Consider the following 17,996-nt stretch of genomic DNA (forward strand, 5'->3'; position numbering starts at 1 on the left):
TACACAGTACAAAGACTTCAGAAGCCACATAATTAATATGACTTCTGTTACCACCTTTCTCAGGTTCTGACTGTATGTTCTGGAAGAATCCTATGCTGTGTGTGTGTGTGTGTGTGTGTGTGTGTGTGTGTGTGTGTGTGTGTGTGTGTGTGTGTACTGGAGGAATCCCGTGCTGTGAGGGTGTGTACACTGTAGGAATCCTGTGCTCAAACTATCCTGTTTGAAGCGTCTTCCCCTAAACAAGCTAATTTCAAGCAGAGAAAGGAAGTTTTGCTAACCTCACTGCTCTGATTCAGCTCTGGCCAAGTCTGGTTCAGTGACGGCATCGATGGTGACTTGCTCGGAGGTGCTTCTGCAGGAGAGCCTGGATAGCCTACCTCACCTGGCTGGTCCCCCACATCTGCAATTCAGACACAGAAAGTTGCCATCAACAACATATTCTAGTTTGTATGATTTATTTATGAGTAACTAACAGAATTTTGCATAAGTGGTCATTTATGCTCTCAATTTCCTTCTCCAAGTAGATACTTTAACAGAGAATACCTCTTATTTATAGTGTACTCAATATGATGGCTCCCAACTGCTCATGAAAAGAAAGACAGGTTGGAAGTAAACAGAAGAACAACATGAGGCAGGTAACAATGCAGTTCTCTGATAACAGGGACAGCTCCTCTCAAGGTACAGCCAAGGAGCACTCTTCAGCAAGGAGACTACACTTTCTGCCCCTGTGAGTTCGGGGTGCTCTAAGGCCAAGTGGAGTATTGCCCTACGTGCTACACTAAATAAACTTTAAGTCAGGTTTTCTCAGTACAAAATGTTTTCTAGCAAACAAAATTCTTCAGTTTTCCTTGGAATTGTTTTGAAAACTGCTGATTCAGTAACATTTTCTCTAAAACCCTTCCTGCTACCACACAGCCGTACCTCAAAGGGAGCAACTGTCCATGAGCAAGAGTGGGGGCAGCAAGGCCAGAGGTGAGGCTCAGATCTGTCTGCCTTTGGTTTGGTTTTGGTTTTGCCTGGGGCTCAAATCCAGGGCCTTGTGTATGCTAAATCTTCCTACCACTGGACTACGTAGCCGGGCCCCAAACTGTGCTCTTATTTCACTATGAACACTGGTGTTTCCAGACTGCAGTGAGAGAGCTACAGATCTATGCTGTGTGTTTAAACGGATGTTAAATATGCATAGATATCACATTCTGCTTTGAATTTTGTTTAAACCTTAAAGTTTCTTGAAAATTATACTTAAAACAGAAGAAGTTTCAATGACAACTAAATTTCAATTTTCCAAGTTTTACAGAGCTCTGAATACATCCCCTATCAACAGGAATTACATAATGAAATATGATTCTACCATCTGTTCATTTGACCATGGGAGAATTAAAGAAACTAGTCCTTAGTTTTTTTTTCCATCAAAATGAAAGACATTTAATAACAAATGTTGGCCTTCTACTTTGGATTTCTAAATAAACAGCTCTATAATAATACCTAGCAATGTACAGTTCCCAACTTTCCACTCTAGTCAGAAGTCTTTCAGTCTGTGCCCAATGCAGTGTTTAGTACATGAATGTAAACAAGTGTTTATTGAAGTTGCTTACTTTTTGAGTTTAAATTCATTTCATTTTCTCAAAGTCACAATTAACCACTGATGGTTCTAACAGTGTTTCCCTTCTTCCTATTCTGTTATAAACTCCGATTTCCTACTCACTCACCCAAGCCTCTCTCTTTAATAACACGATATTCACGTTCTAGTTTATAGCCCAGCACCACACTGTGACTTTACATTTTAAAATCAGGTCCTGCTTCTACTTCTTTCTCAGTCCTAGATCTTCTTCATAACGGAGGTAGAGGGTAATACAGAGCCAACAGAAGTAGGAGAGGATCAGACACCTCTCTGTAATGACCTCTAACAGCAAGTGAACTAGTATAAAAACGGACGTAGTAGCAGGCAATGCCTAATTAATCAGGCAGTTTAGGGTTTCTGTGGGAACAAATGGTGGACCCCTTCAAACCACCTTGATGATAATGAAGAAAAATTAGCCTAGGGGAGAGCATATGACAGCAGGGTCTAGCTGGCTAAGTATGAAGTGTGGCCCCACATCTGTGCAGACACAAGCAGCACGAATGAACTCAGTGACCTGAGGAACACCTGGACATGAGAGGCAAAGTAGAGGCGGGACTGGAGGGAGGAAATGGGGGTGGAGTTGATTAAAACATAATATACATGCCTGGAATCCTTAAAAAATTTAAAAAAAGAATGAATTCATAATAAAAGAAAAATGAGAATTAAAAAATTAAAGTGGTACTGACTACAGGAAGGTTAATTTCTAAATTAATCAGTTCAGGGCCAGACTCTTGTCATACTAAACATAATCTTAGGGTGGTCTTGGGCTTGACTTTCTACGTCTTTCTTCTTGGGAAGTCATGTTCCAGTAAATCCTGGCCCATTTACACTGCACTATCATTTTAGGGCACCTGCTACTTGCCACAGATTCTGAGAGCTCATCTGACCTCCACAAAGCTCCAGTGGACCCAGCCTCTTGAAGCTGAGAATGAGAAAGTTGGTCACCCAAGTCATTACACCTTACACTTATCTTCCCAGAAACTCTGCGTCAGGGGGCTTACTTCTTGGACGTCTCCAGACTGCTTCAGGGATCTCAAACTCGGAATTATTTGTATGACACTAATTTTCATGTTGATATTGGCCCCAACAGAGCAAAGCAATAAAAAGATGGCCTATCACCAGCACAAAGGAAGGCCGGGAAGGAGCACCAAGCATGTTTTCTCCTCCTGCACACTAAGCAGATTTAAATACAACAGACAGATAGTAAACAAGAAAACCAAGTCCACTGAACAATGCTCACAGTGAAGAAGAACAGGTTAATCTTCTTGAATTACAGAGCTAAAGCCACACCCTGTCAGTACTTTTTGTATGGCAAAGCAGGGACTATGTAAAGCACGTCCAAGCACACAGACTCGCGAAGTCCAGGAAGCACCAGGAGACTCTGCTGACAGCTGAATGGCCGACTTTTTCAGAGAACACTGCCATTCTTTTTTTCCTTTTTTGAATGAACTGCTGATAAATCATAATTCTTTAGATCTGATTAGGCAGGTATGTTTTTCAAAATCAACTTTGAAGGAAACAGTGGAATCCTGAGAACTGTGCACACGCGTCTATAAACTTAAAGACATCCTAGGATTTACCAATTTCTCTGACAAAAAGCCTGTGATAGTAACACACATGCTTTCCTTACAGGGAATACCAACATCCAAAAGACCTAACTCACCAACCTGGGCTGTCACAAGTAACCATTATATCGTGGTACAAAATCACACACACATAAAAGGTTTACTCAAATACAAGACAAATAAATGGTTTGTAATGTTAATGTGTGTCCCCTCTCTCTCTCTCTCTCTCTCTCTCTCTCTCTCTCTCTCTCTCTCTCTCTCTCTCTCTCTGCTTTCTCTCGCTCTCTCTCTCTGTTTCCAGAAGGCAACTAACTTTTCTGCAATCACATCTGGTTTTAATGTGGTACCAAGAATACCCACAATAGCCGACATGCTCCACAGTGGTCTTTCTGTTCACCGTTGAGACAGGATCTCTGTGTACTTCACGAGGTGTCCAATATGACACACGGTAAGTATCTGAACTCTGTAGGCCACAGCTACTACAGAACAGTGGCCACCATAGGTAAGATGAGGCTGCCTTTGACACAAGTCAGTTTATTGATGACCACTAAATCTGAACTTCATGTGTAACAAAACACCCCTCTTCTGATTTTCTAATGATAAATCACCCTGGCGACTGGGACCACCAACAGTTCTAAGAGTCTCTGGTAGAAGCTAAGGTCTCACTTCCCAGCCTGCATAAGCCCCCGCCCCCGGGGTGGTGGTGCTGCACGCCTATCATCTCAGTAGGCAGGAGGAGGCAGGACAGTCCTAAGTTAGAAGTTAATCTTGGACTACACAGCAAATTTGCGGCCTGGACTATATGAGACTCTGCCTTTAAAAATAAAACCAAGCTGCCCTGGGCTAGGGTGCACGCGGTAGCAGGATCCTTGCCTAGGTGTAGGTGACACCAGGCTTGATCCTCAGCACTATTAAAAGTCAAACCAGCAAACAAACGCCGTAGCAGGTCTGCGCTGGGGACTGTCTACTCACTCAAGCAGCTGAATTGGGTTTGTGGGGTTGAGCTTTCTGGATTCCCAACTTAACATAAATAATGAATAAACCCATCACATTTATTACTGACAAGTCTGACGTTAGCTGATGTCCACTGTCAGTTACTACAGAAATCTGTGAGAGGTAAAACAATACCACCTTTTCCGTAAATGTCATAATCTGGAGAATATTTTCCTAGTACTACTTATGCCACATGTAAAGAGTTTATCGTTATGTTTAAATGAAGTCATATTTATTTTTAAAACATGAGTACTAGGGAAAGAACAAAGAAAAATTATTATTAAATAAGTATTATTTAATTCACATGCATAAACGCACTTCGAGTTCGTTACATTTTGAGACTATATGAAGGTTTTGAAATTGATAAAGTGACAAGCAAGCTGCTGCCCTAGGAAACTTAAAATTCATTGCTGGGATAAATTGGCCAAACTGGGTTGGGAATTTAGCTCAGTGGTAGAGCGCTTGCCTAGGAAGTGCAAGGCCCTGGGTTCGGTCCCCAGCTCCGAAAAAAAGAACCAAAAAAAAAAAAAAATGGCCAAACTGCCTTTTGGCTTTTCCCACTCCATTCACAGAACAACAAACGGCAATGTCAATAGAACAGAAACCAGCAAGTGTCCGACGGGCTCCTCCCACAGCATCTCCTTCAACTCTGGTCCCTGCAGATAATCAGTGTGGAGCTTCCTCCCACCCGCAAAGGTCAGGCCTCAAGACCCTTCCAGAAGCAGGGGTGCCATTTCACTCTTCCCTGACGCAGCGTTCCAGGAGGAACACTGTCGACCTGCCTCCCTCTGAAGGTTTGCACTGCCCCTGACGGCATCAGTTATCCCCATTGAAGACAACTGACGGCATCTCAATAATAGAATTTCACAACAGAGATAAACGGCTAAGCATGTTCACTGCAATGCTTAGCAATTAGGCAACTTAGGCAAGCTGAAAAGAAAAATAAATATTCATCAACAGTGAACTGTTTAAGTAAGGTACACCCCTGTATGCCATGAACTGCCAAGGAATGCCTATATTATAAGTGAAAACACTGGGGATGTATAGCATGACTAGATGTGTGTACAAACTCATCTCTCTGTATGCAGGCTACTATGTTAACATTTTGGGTGAATACAAAAGAAACATTAATGTTGTTTAATTTGCGGAACAGAGTCTCAAGTATGAACTCATGGATTTTAAAGAGCAATGCCTTCTCTCCCTTACTTAGAGCATATTCCCACTGAATCTTAGGGTCCAGTGGCTTTATGCTGTGCCTGAGAACACCAGACGGAAACACAGTTTAACAGCATGCAGCAATAATGATGGAGAAGGAAATAGAAGGGGTCGTCCCTTTCTCTCTTTTGGCTTTTCAAATGCTTGAAAAGTTACTCACATGTGCAGTTAGTAAATCCACTGCTCTGAAACATAGTCATTTCAGAAATATGAACACTGACTCACATATTCAACCTGTGGCTTGCCAGGTACTGACATATAACCCAGAAGAAACTGCTAGTCTACTTGGAGAGTCGCAGATCTATCAAATAATCCCAAAAATGCATGTAAAATTGCAACTGTGTAATCGAAATAAGTCTCGGGGCTAACTGCCACTATATTAAGGTGGCTTTATTGTGCAAATGCAGGGTTGTTCAATATAAATAAGTCAACAGTACAGTAAATCGTATAAATGTACTAAAGACAAAGAGTCACATGGTGATCTCAAGAGACACAGAAAAGGCCTTTGACAAAAATCTAACATTTTCATAGTTCTAGAGAAAGGAGAACCAGAGGGAACACACCTCAATATAATAAAGGCAATATCTGAGAATTCCAAGGCCAACATTATCCTAAGTGGAGAACAACTTGAAGCAACCCCATTAAAATAAGGAATGAGACAGGATCACTGACTGTACCCTCTCCTCTTCAACACAGTTCTGGAAGCACTGGCTGAAGCAGGAAGTTAGGGTAAGCAGTTAAAGGGATACAGACAGGACAGTAACTTGTCAAATTACCTGAAGGTGACAGATCATACATAAAAGATCCCAAAAATACCACCAGAAAAATTTGTAGAAACAAGCAACCATTTTAGCAAATTAGCAGGATACAAAGTTAACTTCTTACTATAGTCTTTCTACACATCACCAAGAAATGCTGAAAAAGAGATCATGCACATTCACCCACTTAAAATGTCATCCAAGACAGTAAAATGTCTTGGAATAAACCTAACCAAGGAGAGGAAGGCCCTCTATAATAGAACCTCGCTTTCTGAAGAAAGAGTCTGAGAAAGACACTAGAAAACAGAAAGACATGTTGTATTCACAGACTGGCAGAACTGATATCATAAAGATGACCATTCTACCAAAAGCAATTTGCAGACTCAATGTACCCCATCAGAACACTCGCAGCATTCCAGACAGAAAGAGAAAAGATTAGCAAAGACAGGGTCGGAATCTGACCAAGGAAACAGTACTGTGGAGGAAAGTGACTGCAAGTGCTTCTGGGTGACATCCCATTGTCTAGGTGAGGATGAGAAAGACAGACTACGTAGTTCTTAGATGCCTAATGCGATCTTACAGTAAACGGTTACTTAGGAGCTAAAGCCAGCCATAACTGCCCTCCTGAAGAATCACCTTCGTCACCGTATGTGAAAGAGAGCTTGCACAGGAGCACTGAGAAGATGGGCAGCTGTACACATAGGCTCACACTTGGAATTTAAGAAAAACAAATGTATACTCAACACTTACAGACTCTTCCCATTTATAGAAAGCTACCAGTAAATATAGATCATATTATCATACATAAATAGTATTATCTAAAATCAAATTCAAAATTTCCAGATTTTGTAGTCATTGAAAAAAACATTATAAAGGTCTAATAATGAAACAGATTACTCCCCTCAACATACTAAGACATATTAAGTAGAAAACATGACTGACACCATAACCTACTTTCGACAATACAGCATGCATTTAGGATAGTAAAATACTAAGTACCACTGAGAATTCTCGCTCCAAGTCTGACGCAGGCCCTGTGGGTAATAAGGAAAGCTTTTCTTTCTGTCTCCTCTTTTCATTTTAACTTGGGACAAGGTCAATGCTATAAACCTAGGCAGGAACTTTCAGAAATCGTCCTGTCTCTGCCTTCCAGGTGCTGGCATTCTAAGGGGGACACACCATGCCCAGCCCTATGTACCACTATTAAAGCTGATACCTAATGGTCCAAATTCAGTGTCTACCCAACTAGCCACAGCAAGTTTGCACACATCTATCTATCTATCTATCTATCTATCTATCTATCTATCTATCTATCTATCTATCTATCTATCATCTACCTGTCTACCTATCATCCATCTGTCCATCCATCCATCTATCAAACATCTATCTATCTATATCTACCCATCATCTATCTATCTACCTACCTATCATCCATTCATCTATCCATTTTCTTTCTATCATCCATCTATCTATCTATCTATCTCTATCTATCTATCTATCTATCTATCTATCTATCTATCTATCTATCATCTATCTATCCACCTACCTACCATCCATCCATCCATCCATCCATCCATCCATCCATCCATCCATCCATCATCTATCTATCTATTATTGAAACAGAGTTTACCCTGAAGTCCTGTCCAGTCTGGAACTTGCTCTGTAGACCAGTCAGAGACCTGTCTGCCTTAGCCTCCCAAGTGGCAGGATAAAAGGCGTTCATCTCTATGCCTGGTCAAATCTGTGCTCTTACTAAAACGCTTTAAGCTACTAAACTGACTTCCTTCTCAGAATGAAGTACCATGTTCACTGAAGCTCACAATCAGCTCTCGGTGGCCACCAACCTCACCTGCTGAATCTTCCAAGTCAATTAGCTTGGGCATCAGGCTTTCGGGGAGTTTCTCTGGTAGGTCATAGCCATTTTTTCTAGCAACTACCAGATGAAAAGCAGCACAGAACTCATCCAGTGTCAACGCGCCATCTTTGTCGAAGTCGGAGAGCTCCCTGGAAGACAAACTCATCATCACCACATTTTGCTTTGGAGCCTCTTATTTATCAAAAAAGAAGACAAAATATTTCCCACACAAGAAAAAATTTTAAAAATCATTAATTTAAAAAACCCCACATGGGCAAAGAGGTGTAACAAAGCAAGTATGTCAAAATTATAACGAAGAATCAATGTGAGAGACAACTGAGCCCTCCTGGTATGATCCTTTCCACATCTTATATTTTTGACCGGAAAACTAGCCTCCAAAATTAAAGTCATCAAAATATTATCTTTAATTTGATGCATTTGTATTAATAGAGCTTATTTAGTTGAAGTATATAAACATATGGAACTTACTTAAAATTCTGTTTTTATTATCAAAGTTCAACAGTTTCAGACTTTAAGAAAATAGATTGACTAAAGTTTAATAGGAAAATACAGCCTCTGTCCTGCTGTCCTTGTCCCCTATACATGTGTATGTGTGTTTTATTTTTGAGACAGTCTCACTATACGGCCCAGGCTGGTCTTAAACTCACAATCCTCCCATCTCCGCCTCTCGAAAGCTGAGATTCCAAAGCCTCTGCCACTCTGCCCAGCCTTAGAAAAGAGTAATGGTACAAGGTAGAAACAGTGTTTAGGAAGCGGTCCACTTTTGAAAGTAACTTGCAGTTATAAGCTGTGTTCCATGAACTAATTCCAACTCTGTGGCGGCTATTGTGAGAGTCTTAGTCTACGTATGACATGAGAGCTAAGCGTTGTGCTTACTTTTTTTGGCTAGATATAAACTTGATGACAACTAGGAGAAATGACACAGGCAAAGTAACGGCCTTTTCGTGCAGTCCACTAGCAGCAGGAGAAACAGAGCTCCAGTGTCAGCTCAGAGCGATTTCCCTAACTGGCCTAGGAGGAGAGGCTCAGTCTTCGGCCCTACTGGGTTCTCCACCAGCACCTACAGAGGTCAAGTCCAGTCCTAGTTTTAAGGTTCTGAAAGTTTTAGGGTGCCAGAAATTCTTTTGAAACAACCAACATGGACCAACTAAGAATAAATTGCACTTACCAAATATGAGAAAGTTCAAGAATAGGAAGTTTTGATTTTGTAAAAAACTCTTTAGCTGCAGACCCTGAAATATTAAAACAGTTTTGTTTAGTGTTATTCTAAACACACAGATCCAAGAACATCATCTTAGGCTGGGAAATATAACATTATGTATAATGTTAAAAAAGTCATGCTTTATTTCCCGGTGACTATAAAGTCCTTTGAGACAAGTCACGTGAGTAATAACTAAAATCGAGGATCAACAAAGCAGTGTCTATCTGTCGATAATGACACTGACACTCTGTCCCAGCCCATCCAGAAGACCTTCTGTTCTCAACGACTCACCTGGAATAAATCCGTTCAGATCAGGCTGAATGGTTTTAAACTGATTTACATAATACTGTCTTTGTTCATCTGTTATTTTCCAGGGATCATCGTAACTACTGGATTGCCTACGAATTTCATTGGCAGTTGTGGCTGAGGCTACAGTTCGTACTGTTGTCTGGTCCTGCAATGAAACAGTTTTCCTCAGTCCAGGATCCATCTATGCGCTAACATGGACCGAGATCGCTAGGTTATTTTTCCTTCAAAGTAAATTTGTCTTTTTTGAGGATATTTGAAAGGTAAGAAGTCAGCAAACCACACATTGTTATGATCAGGTTATTGGATATGGTTTTGCAAGGTGAGTATATAAACATGTAGAATGATTGCATTTATGTAAGCAACAGAAAGTTATGAAAAATGTGCTAAGAAAGCCAAGCAAATATATTCCCAGATGTAGAAATCTTCGAACACTTTACTAGGGAAACAGAAGTGAAGTCAGCTAAGACACAATGGGACATTCCATGAAGAACAGACTTGAAGAGACACCACAGAGCGGAGCTCTGAGTTTTTTAGTAGAGTGAACTTGCATTTGTAAAACCTGTGACAGCAAAATATAAAAACAATGACTGCAGTGATCCTTAGAACGAAGCAAACAAAAATGCAATTCCAATAAAATGTCACACCTGGACAGAAGCAGGATGCATGGTTAAAAGAGCACTGGTTGGTGGAGTATCTGCAAAACTGACCCAGTTTTCTTGAGGTGGAGGGGGGGAATGCCCAGACCACACCGCATCACCAGCAGAAGAGCCTAAAAGCAGAATGGAGGACCATACTAACTCAGTTGAAGAGACAAGAAGTCACCATGCTTGCCTTGCGACTGAAGTGCACTGTCACGACACATTGAGAATGTTTCCTTCTGACCGCTTATTTTAAAGAAAGGGACTCCTTTCTGTTCAACTGACAATATTTCATTTTAAGCTTTTTAGTCATGTTGTGCTTCCTTGTCAATATTAAAATCTCTACATATCCAACACTATAGAAAATAATTACCCATTTACCACTGGGGTATCTGGCATCCATAAACTTTTGCCTAAGCGTCACAGATACAACGGCAACTTTCCAAAGCTATGTGTCTGTCTATACACTGTACCCCGGGATCTGCTTCCACTAAGTCCACTTATAACAGGCTTGGGGGTAATTCTTAGGGAGACAGGATGTTCCTTTAGTTTACAAAGTTAAACATGGCATTTCTAAAGAATCTCTAAATACCTGATTGCGCATCACCAAAAGGCGACCAGAACGGCCCTGGTCCTGCAAGAGGCCTCTCACTACTCCCCCCACTGGGATGGCGACTGTGCTTCCTCCATGTGTGTGGAGAAGTCGGTGGGGACTGCTGGGGTGAAACTACTGGAGATGCAGGTTCCTAGGGGAAAATGGTCTTTAAAGATTTTCATCTTGAGGTGACATTTTAATTATCAAATCTCTCAGGACATGTCCCTGATGACATTTACATGCATGTGACTACCTGCTGCTCTGCAGACGGACGAGGCTGAGCCGCGTCGTGGCTTCCGGGTGCCTTCTTAACCTGGCCCCTGCCAGGAGGAGGGGGGATCACACCCGCGTAAGCGCTCTGGTTTTCAGAGTCTGAAGAGTAGGAGGCTGCGTGGCGGGGTTCTTGCTCATTCTTTGAAGCAACAAATCGTGGAAGAGGGAGATCCTTTACTGTTGACCACAAAAACAGTAACACGCTCAGTATTTCCTCCCTGAAGAGTTTATAGAAAATCCAGACGATGTGCATGGACTTTACGGCTGACATCTCTAATAAAACAACATCAACAAAAAACAGATCTGAGGTAATCTAAACCTTTTGAGCATAATGTTGGTACTCAAGATATTTTGAATTTTCAACCTGTATTAATTTAAAATAGAAAAGGCACTCATGTGAAAAGGTGAAATAAGAGGTGAATTCGGTATCAGAAATGCCTATCATTACCAAATTTAGACCATTTTATTTCTTGGAACATTGTAGAAGGAAGCTTACCAAGAAAGATGTGATACAACAAACATGTTCTTTGAGGGGCAGCACGCAAGAGCTACAGCAATGGTCTGTGTGAGTGCACACACGTGTAACAGCTGCATCAAACTGCAAAGTCCTGCTACAAAAACCGAAGGTTTCGAGGTTGCCAGAGAGAAGAGCTGAGCGCAGGCCGCCCCCACACTAGGTGCTTTAAGTAAGATGTAGTAGCCCTGACTGAAGAGACTCTTGGTTGCCCCACACTTTGAGAGCAGCTTAATTTAGATGGAAGTCCCGTGTGCCCGCCGCCATGCCCAGCTGAGGACATGGTGTTCTATCCACCCACCTCAGTCTGGCCCATACTCCTACTGCCAAGAGTCTCCATCAAATTCACCAGATGGTAAGAACTGAGGCTGTGCCTAAAGGCTACCGTACCCCTTCTTTAGAACAAGACGACAGTGCCATTTTCAGAGTAAAGTCTACTTTTGGTCAACATAAATACCTTCATCCCAGATCATTTCATTTCATTTTCATTTGATTGAGACAGGGTCTCACTGTGCAGCCTTGGCTGGCCTGGAACTTGCTATGTAGACCAGGCCTGTCTTGCACTCACAGCAATGTGTCTGTCTGTCTGAATGTTAGGACTAAAGTCATATGCCTCTCAAGGCTGGCTCTTTGCTTCTCTGTGCGTCTTACCTGAAGGCTAAGCCTGCTAAGCATATCTATATGTCTGTAAAGAAGCCGACGGTCTTCAGAAGAATTTGTGCTTCCAGGACAAGATTTGGCCTGTGGACCAGGGTGAAAACTTCCGGGTGACAGGAAGCTAAGCACATGCTTTAAACTATATCCATTTTGTCAGGCTTATTGGTAAACACCTATAACATCAGCACACAGGAGTTCCAGGGCCCGAGTCTGAGACCAGCAAGACTGACTAAAATACATGATTATAGAAATTCATACTTTCTCTTTTCCCCTTTCTCCACGGAAGGTATAGAATTACACTTAGGCATCTCTCTCTTCAGAATGCTTGTGTTCTTTTACATCAGCAAGCCTCTGCTAACACAAGAAAGTGAATGATTTGGGGCAAACATTATCAGGTGGGCAAATGAGGTTTTAGCCTGCTAATTAATACTTCTTTAATATTATCTCTATTAACAGGAATTGTTTGGTTTTGTTCTTTTTTTTTAACTACTTACTTATTCATTCATCCCCCCCCCCATCTCTCACTTTCTCCTCCTGTCTGTGTCTACACACGCTTGAGCACCATGATACACATGTAGAGGTCAAAGGACATTCCCTGGACGTCTGTTCTTTCTTCCACCACAGGGGCCCACTGGTTTGACAGTTTGCTGTCGAGGCTTTGTCTTTCACTCTCTACTGCAATGCTAAGTGTGGGCCCCCAAGACTGGAGTCTGCATGTGGCCCCTGCGACCCTGCCCCCAAGTTATTTCTGACTGCCAACAGCCAATAGCTGGGCAGAAGAGTCACAGATGAGGTTTAGGGTTCATGAGCCTGGGGAGGGAGGAGAACCATGAGGAAGAAGGTGCAGTAGAGGAGGAAGAAAAAGCCGCCACAGAGTAAGGGTCAAGAGGCTGTGGCCCCGAGGCTGCCCACTTGGAGCTAGGAGCGGCCCAGATGGAACACAGTAAATGTGAGTAAGAACTCAGGGCTATGGATAGGAAAGTGGATTCCAACAGCACTGGGGTGGCAGCTGCCCAGCTACTGTGCTGTTCAGGATTTACTGTACGTATAAAGGCTCTGAGTGGGTCTTTCATCTGGGAACTCAATAACCAAAGAGCTAAGAAACCCTGGGCCTGGTTTTAAATATTTCTACAACTGTTATCAACACCTTCGCTGACCAACAAGCCTTCTTGCCAACTCCCTAACCACAGTTTTGTTAATGTTTTCTAAATTGAAGTGGAGTTTTCTTAAACAAAACACCAGCAAATATAAAGTAAGAAGAGAGGCGGGGTGGCTCAGTCCTATACTGTAATCCACTTGGGATGCTGACACAGAAGAGCCGCAAACTCAAGGCCAGCCTAAGCTACAGAACGAGTTCAAGGCCAGCCTGGGCAACTTAGTGAGACCCTGTTTCAAAACAAAATAAAGAGTCTGGTTATAGAAAATATTGACTTACCTGGGTAAGGCCCTAGATTCATCCCTATATATACAGTAAAAAACAAAGTATAAACTAATAAAATAAAGAAGCTCTACATGGAAGTTATTATTATGATTTGGCTTTATAAAAGTGTTTACCTAGGTCCTTTCTAGGACAGTTTTAGTGAAGGCTTGTTTGTTGTTTTAGTGAACAGTTGTTTTACCACTGTCATCAAATCCGTATCACTGAGGAGGCTAGAAAATGGAGGCGGCTGGAGGACAGCTTGGGCGTTAAGAACACTTGCTAGTCTTTCAGAGGATCCTGGTTTGATTCCCGGCACTTACATGTGGCTCACAATTGGCCTTGACTCCAGTCCCAGAGGATCCAATGCCCTCCTTAGACCTCCTCAGGCTCCAGACACACTTGTGGTGCATGGACATACATGCAGTCCAAAAATTCACACAATAAAATAAATAAAGCTAAACTTAAAGAGAGGACATACATTGGAAGGTTAAGCACATTCTTCAGCATAACAATATATGTATGCTTTTCTAATAGTTTCACATATTAATAATAAGTCTTGACACTTCAAAGTCACAAAGGCCACTATAATATCAGAAAGACTCATAAGCACTGAACTTGACTTCATTTGTAATTAAAAGAATATTATCCCTTTCGTTACTTATGTATTATATTTACCAGTGTTTATACTCTCCACTCTGAGTGGGAACCCAGACTGGGCAACGGCTACAAGCTTCAAAGCAATGTAGAACTGACTCCTTCCAAAATAACCAAGTCTTGTTGCACCGCAAAGCTCCATGATCTACAAGAGAACACAGTGGGGACATTACGATTTACAGCAAAAATTCTTTGTCCAAAAGTAAATAATTATCCCATTGTTTCTAATAGTCTGATATATTTCTCTACTATCTCAAGTGACAACCAATTCCCTCAAGTTTCATGGTCCTATTTTTAAACAATAGGCACCAATCTTATAATAATGAAGTCAAAAGGTAATTTTTTTACAATTATACTTTTTCTACAGCACCTGGAAGGCAGGCAAGAAAGTCAATATTAACATCACGCCACTTTCCTTAAAACATGAAAGTGCTCAGGGATCCACACCGATCACTGTAGTCATTTAACTACTGTCTCTAGACTTGCATAGAGAATTTCAGAATATGAGAAATTATGTCTCAAGAAGATGAAATGGGATCTCCCCCATCAACACCCCTATCTACAGTCACAGATCTGTACTCCACTCCCCAAGCCACAGCTCTGCCTGCCTCCCAAGAGGCCTGCTGCTACCAGAGAAAACAAGTCCCAGAGGCCTGCTACTGCTAGGAACCGCCAGGAACCGCCAGGAACTGCCAACGCCAGAGACAACCACACAGCTCAAGGCAAGATCACAAGCAACAAAAGCCATACACTATGGCACCATCAGAACCCAGCTTTCCTACACAGCAAGTCCTGGATATTCTAACACACCTGAAGAGCCAGACCTTAAGTCTTACCCTATGAAGATGACAGAAGCCTTTAGAGAGGAAAGAAATACAGGAAGATAAAATCAACTCACAGAAGCCGTTAGAGAGGAAGCAAATAAATCCTTAAAAAATACAGGGAAATACAATCAAACAGGTGAAGGAACTGAATAAAACTATTCGAGACCTGAAAATGGAAAAAGAATAAAGAAAACACAAACGGAGGCTACCCTGGAGATGGAAAGCCTAGGTTAGAGAACAGGAAATACAGACTCAAACATCACCAACAGAATGTTAGAGATGGAAGAGAGAATCTCAGGTAATAGAAGAGACTGATACATTGGTCAAAGAAAACATCAAACCTTTAAAGTTGGTAACACAAAACATGGAGGAAATTTGGGACACTGTGAAAAGACTAAACCTAAGGATAACAGAAACAGAAGAGGTAGAAGATTTCCAGTTCAAAGGCCCACAGAATAGCTTTATCAAAATCATAGAGGAAAACTTCCCTAATCTAAAGAAGAGAGGGTTATAAATGTTTAAGAAGCCTATAGAACACCAATCAGATTGGACGAGAAAAGAATATCCTTCTGCCACAGAGTAATCAAAACACCAATGCACAGAACAAAGAAGACTAAAAGCTGCAAGGCAAAGGCCAAGTAACATAAAGGCAGACTTCTCAACAGAGACTCTAAAAGCCAGAAGGTCCTGGACAGGTGTCTTGTAAAGGCTAAGAGACTACAGATGTCAGCCCAGACTACTATACCCAGAAAAACTTTCAATCAGCATGGATGGAGAAACCAAGATATTCCATGAAAGAACCAAATTTAAACAATAGCTTTCCGCTAATCCAGTCCTACAGAGGTTAATAGAAGGAAAAGTCCAACAAGGAGGGTAACTACACTTAAGAAAAACACAAGAAATTAATCATTTCACAGAAAAACCAAGAGAAACACACACACACACACACACACACACACACACACACACACACACACACTCTCTCTCTCTGTCTCTCTCTCTCTCACACACACACACACACACACACACACACACACACACACACACACACACAATACCACCACCACGACCACCAAAACAACAAGAACGAACACTCACTGGACATTAGTACCTGTCAGCATCACTGGGCTCAACTCCCCGTGAGAAACTGGATCACAGATCCACCACTAGCTGCGTACAAGAAGCACACCTCAGCAGTAAAGACAGACACTGCCTCACAGTAAAGGGCTGGAAAAGGTCTTCTAATCAAATGGACCCAAGAAACAAGCTAGAGCAGCCATTCCGATATCTAATAAAATGTACTTTCAAGCAAAAGTAATCTAAAAAGATGGGAATACTTCATACTCATCAAAGGAATAAATTCACTAAGATAGTGTCTCAATTCTGAACATCTATGCCCCAAGTATCAGAGCACCCAAATTTAGAAACACTACTATAGCTTAAATTACATATCAAACCTCACATAATAATACTGGGGCCTTCAATACCCTACTCTCATCAGTGGAGGGTCATCAAAACAGAAACTAAACAGACACAGTGAAAATAACAAAAGTTATGACCCAAATGGACCTCACAGATATCTGCAGAACCTTTCACCCAAATACTTCACAGCGCCTCACAGAACCTTCTCCAAAACTGACCACATAATTTGTCACAAAGAAGACTGAAATAACCCCTTGTATCTCATGAGGTCATAGATAAAAGCTGGACTTCAACAGCAGAAAGCCCACATACTCATGGAAAGTGAACAGCTCTCTACTCAGTGATCACTTGAGTCATGGAAGAAATAAAGAAAAGAAATTAAAGACTTTCTAGACGTCAATGACAATGAAGGCACAACACACCCACACTCATGGGACACAAGGAAAGCAGTGCTGAGGAAAGTTCACAGCACTAAGTGTCTCCGTAAAGAGATTAGAAAGTTCACACACCAGCAATTCAAAAGCACACCTAAATGCTCTAGAACAAGAAGAAGCAAACATGTCCGAGAGAAGTAGACAGCAGGAAATAGTTAATCTCCCGGCTGAAGTCAATCAAACAGAAACAAAGAGAACAATACAAAGAATCTCAAAACCAAGAGCTGGTTCTTTGAGAAAATCAACTAGATAGACGAACCCAACTCTTAATGGCACAGAGACAGTATCCAAATTAATTAAACCAGAAATGAAAAGAGAGACATAACAGCAAAAACCAGGGAAATTCAAAAAATCATTAGGTCTTACTTCAAAAGCCAGTACTCCACAAAACTGGAAAATATAAACGAAGTGGGTGATTGTCAAGATAGGTAACACTTAGGAAAATTAAGATCAGGTGACTGTTTAAACAGTCCTATAAGCCTTAAGGAAACAAAAGCAGTCAGCCCTTGAAAGTCTTCCAACCAAATAAAAGCCCAGGGCCAGATGGCTCTAAGGCAGAATCTTACAAGACTTTCAAAGAAGGGCTAGTACCAATACTACTCAAACTATTCCACAAAATAGAAACAGAAAGGACATTGCCAAACTCATTTTATGAGGCCACAATCACCCTGATACCTAAACCAAAGATTCAGTAAAAAAAGAGAATTTCAGACTGATTTCTCTTATGAACATTGATGCCAAAATACTCAATAAAATACTCGCAAACTGAATCCAAGAACACATCAAAAACATCATCCACCATGATCAAGTAGGCCCAGGGATGCAGAGGTGGTTCAATATACAAAAATCCATCAACGGAACCCACCATATAAACAAACTGAAAGAAAAAAAGTCACATGATCATCTCATTAGATGCTGATAGAGCTTATGATAAATCCAACACCCCTCCATGTTAAAAGTCCTGAGAGAGCAAGGATACAAGGCTCATACCTAAACACAATAACGGCAATATACAGCAAGCCAACAC

General features: G+C 41.4%; 1 protein-coding gene across 4 annotated transcripts in view; it reads right to left on the reverse strand.

Annotated features, from left to right (window-relative positions):
- Reps1 (RALBP1 associated Eps domain containing 1) overlaps positions 1-17,996 on the reverse strand; it is a 69,266-nt gene that overhangs the window by 22,416 nt on the left and 28,854 nt on the right. For all 4 annotated transcript variants that reach the window (XM_032894955.1, XM_032894954.1, XM_032894953.1 and 1 more), the window contains exons 2-9: positions 14,311-14,434; positions 11,025-11,221; positions 10,769-10,922; positions 10,183-10,307; positions 9,521-9,683; positions 9,197-9,260; positions 8,002-8,156; positions 279-400 (exon numbers count right to left, since the gene is read on the reverse strand). In XM_032894955.1, the coding sequence (XP_032750846.1) occupies positions 279-400; positions 8,002-8,156; positions 9,197-9,260; positions 9,521-9,683; positions 10,183-10,307; positions 10,769-10,922; positions 11,025-11,221; positions 14,311-14,434 (1,104 nt within the window). The remainder of the gene's footprint in view (positions 1-278; positions 401-8,001; positions 8,157-9,196; positions 9,261-9,520; positions 9,684-10,182; positions 10,308-10,768; positions 10,923-11,024; positions 11,222-14,310; positions 14,435-17,996) is intronic.

The sequence above is a fragment of the Rattus rattus genome, chromosome 2 (assembly GCF_011064425.1).
Source record: "Rattus rattus isolate New Zealand chromosome 2, Rrattus_CSIRO_v1, whole genome shotgun sequence".
Classification (NCBI taxonomy): Eukaryota; Metazoa; Chordata; class Mammalia; order Rodentia; family Muridae; genus Rattus; species Rattus rattus.